Source organism: Cucurbita maxima, unplaced genomic scaffold (genome assembly GCF_002738345.1).
Source record: "Cucurbita maxima cultivar Rimu unplaced genomic scaffold, Cmax_1.0 Cma_Scf00016, whole genome shotgun sequence".
In the NCBI taxonomy this organism is placed as follows: domain Eukaryota; kingdom Viridiplantae; phylum Streptophyta; class Magnoliopsida; order Cucurbitales; family Cucurbitaceae; genus Cucurbita; species Cucurbita maxima.
The window spans coordinates 975950-978982 of NW_019272032.1; the positions used below are offsets into that span (position 1 = coordinate 975950).

The 3033-nt window shown below is 33.6% G+C and overlaps 1 protein-coding gene across 1 annotated transcript in view; it reads left to right on the top strand.

Annotated features, from left to right (window-relative positions):
• The window catches only part of LOC111490844 (dual specificity protein kinase YAK1 homolog), a 13274-nt gene that overhangs the window by 2551 nt on the left and 7690 nt on the right, over window positions 1-3033 (top strand). The window contains exons 2-3 of the mRNA XM_023139469.1: window positions 358-557; window positions 2703-2856. Of these exons, the coding sequence (XP_022995237.1) occupies window positions 358-557; window positions 2703-2856 (354 nt within the window). The remainder of the gene's footprint in view (window positions 1-357; window positions 558-2702; window positions 2857-3033) is intronic.

Here is a 3033-nt window from a genome sequence, read left to right on the forward strand (position 1 = left end):
TAAAAAAAAAAAAAAAAAAAAAAAAGAAAATTACTTGAGGTGTCAAAACACATATTGATGCATTGGAGTTTATAAGGTAAAAAACGATGTGGCTTAATTATGTGCGTAATTGTGATAACAATCTTTTCTCTAAATTTTGTTTTTCTATTCATATTCTTTTTTCATTGCTCGTCATTTAAATTTTACACAAGTTTATAGTTGAGGCAGATTACTAAGATAGTCCGAGATATTGAACCTTAATTTAAGATAGTCCATCCTAGGGCGATATAATTTGTATATTATCGTATTAAGAATTGATACTGGTTCAATGAGAAAATAGCAATCTGTTGTTCTGACGTAAAACTTTTGATTGTTCAGCTGGTTGCTAGATTAACCAAGGACATAGTTGAAACATACAGAAAATGCAATCCAGAGTTTAAATATTCAGAAGAGTTAAATCTGAAGAGATATTTGACGAGCCCATCTATTGGAGTCCTCAATGATGACTATGATAATGTGAACTCAGATCTTATTTTGGCGGTGAACTCTGTTTTACTCAATTTTGACACACAACGAAGGTTTGTGTGTTTCCTGAATGAAACTCTCAATCCTTATTTTCCACTAATTTTCTTGTTCTGCACACTGTTTCTACTATGCATCTGCAGGGACTGCGTTGAACTTTCTTTAGTTGAAGTCAGCATTTGATATCTTTATTGGCCTCTTAGTTGTACATATCTAATCCTGATTTTTTTTGGGGTCTGCAATGCAAGATATCAGCATACATATTGACTAGAACTTAGATCTTGTATTAAATTTAAGTTGAGTTCAAAGATAATTTGGTCACCAAGAAGTTATTTAGGATATATAGGTTGTATCATCGAGAAGCTATGTCTTGCTTCTTATTCTTGAGTGAAGTTACCTAAAAAAGTTATAGGAAACAAAAAATAAAAGTTATTCCAACAATGACAAATAGGGGATGAAAAGAAGTCCTAAAGTGAGTGAAGATTGCCAATGACAGATCTGTTTAAGATTGAAGCCTGATTGGGCTTCAGACCTAGTCTTTTGATGATTGTTATTGTTTGTTTTGGGCAAGAACTAGGAAGCGGATATTTCATTTATAGGATGAAATATATGAAAACAGAGAAGTTTTTGATTGATTGGAGTTACATAAACAATTTTTTTTTTTCTCTTTTGTTAACTTGAAAATAGCTGAACTGGTTAAGACTATATCTTCAATCAAGGGATCAAATGTTTGAATCCCCACCCCCATTTTCTTTTCTTTTCTTAGTTATGGTTTTGCAGCATTTGGATCTAGGGGGTATGGGTGTTGGTAACCTTACACATTGAAATGAAGCTTTGTTGGCTAAGTGATTGTGGCATAGAGTCAATGTGAGGGATTTTTTTTTTTTTAAAAAAAAAAACTCCTGGAAAGTTATCTCTTCTAGTTTTCCTTTATTTTTCCACAATGTTCTTTAGGGGATGGCTCCAAAAATCAATTTATATATATTTTTGGAGTATTGTTGGGTGGGAGAGTAACCCTTTTGCATCTCTTTCCCCATCTATACCATATATCAGATATGAGGCTGCATTCCATTGATTTTTCTATGCCACATTCGAGGCAGTCTTCTTTTATTAACTTGCGGTTTTGTCACCCTACTATAGATAAGGAGTCTTTGAAGGTTTCTGCTATGCTTTCGAGGGATATCCATGTAGGTTAGGGGAGGAGAAACCTTCGTCCTTAGGACCCCTTTGTGTGCTCCCTCATCCTTTTCCCTGCTTGGAAGGTTACAATTCTAAAGAAGGTAAAGTTCTTTGCTTGACAAGTCTTACATGGGAAAGCTAATGCTGTAGATAGGTGTAGAGACATTCTTTCTTCCTTTTGGGCCTAGTGGTGTTCCTTTGCAAAGGTGTCTCCGAGGACCTTGACCCTATTCTTTGGATTACTAATTTTTTTAGCCGATTTGGTACTGTTCTTGGGAGGCTTTCAAAGTTTCTCTGGTGTGAAATAGGGATTGCTTGACTATGATGGAGGAGATTTTGCAGTTTCCTATCCCTTATAGGGAGAGGGCGAACTTCTTTGGCAGACTTGCTTCTTTGTTGTAGTTTGGGGGATTTGGTTAGAAAGAAATCATAGAATCTTCAGAGAGAGACCTTTAAGGGAGTTATGGGAGGTTATCCGATTAATGCCCTTATTTGCAATGTGGTAATGGAGTTTGTAATTATCATTTATACCATGGATTATTATTATTATTTTTTTTTGGTAGTTTGTTTGGCTATATTTTTTCATATTCTTCGATGAAAGCGTGGTTTCTAGTAAAGGAAAAAAAAATGTCTTAACCTGAAATCTATGAGACTAAAAATATCATAGATCTTCGACCAAACTTTTCATGAAAATGAAATTTCGTAAAAAGTGTGGCTTGCAGCTCCTTTTTGCTTTTGCATAGAGCACAGAAAGCAAGGATTTCTATTTCCATTTCTTTCTCTTTTATTGAACATTATACTAATATCTATAAATAATATAGTTTTGCAGCATTTAGATGGTTGAAAGAGTATTTGTTTTGTCTCATTCAAGTTTGTATTTCACCCCTGTGACTAGGGTCAAGAACTCAAGTTTCGTTTCAGCAGATATCCTTTACTTTTTGTAGAACTGTATTGTTTATCATCCACAGACTATGTAGAATTCAATTGATTATGTTTTTGATTAGGTTAATTGGTAATTTCAGATATGTTGTCAAAGATCTACTTGGCCATGGGACCTTTGGGCAGGTTGCTAAATGCTGGGTTGCGGAAACTAACAGCTTTGTAGCTGTGAAGATCATAAAAAACCAACCTGCATATTATCAGCAAGCACTGGTTGAAGTATCTATTTTGTCATTGGTAACTATGTTCCCATTCATATCTATTTGGACAATGGTTATGTCTTTTTTCTCTCTCTTTTTGTTGCTATTTGGAGGATTTAGTGAAACAATTAAGCTGTTTTTTTCTTCTTCTTTCTTTTTTTTTTTTTTTTTTTTTTTTTTTTTTTTTTTTTTTTTTTTTTTTTTTTTTTTTTTT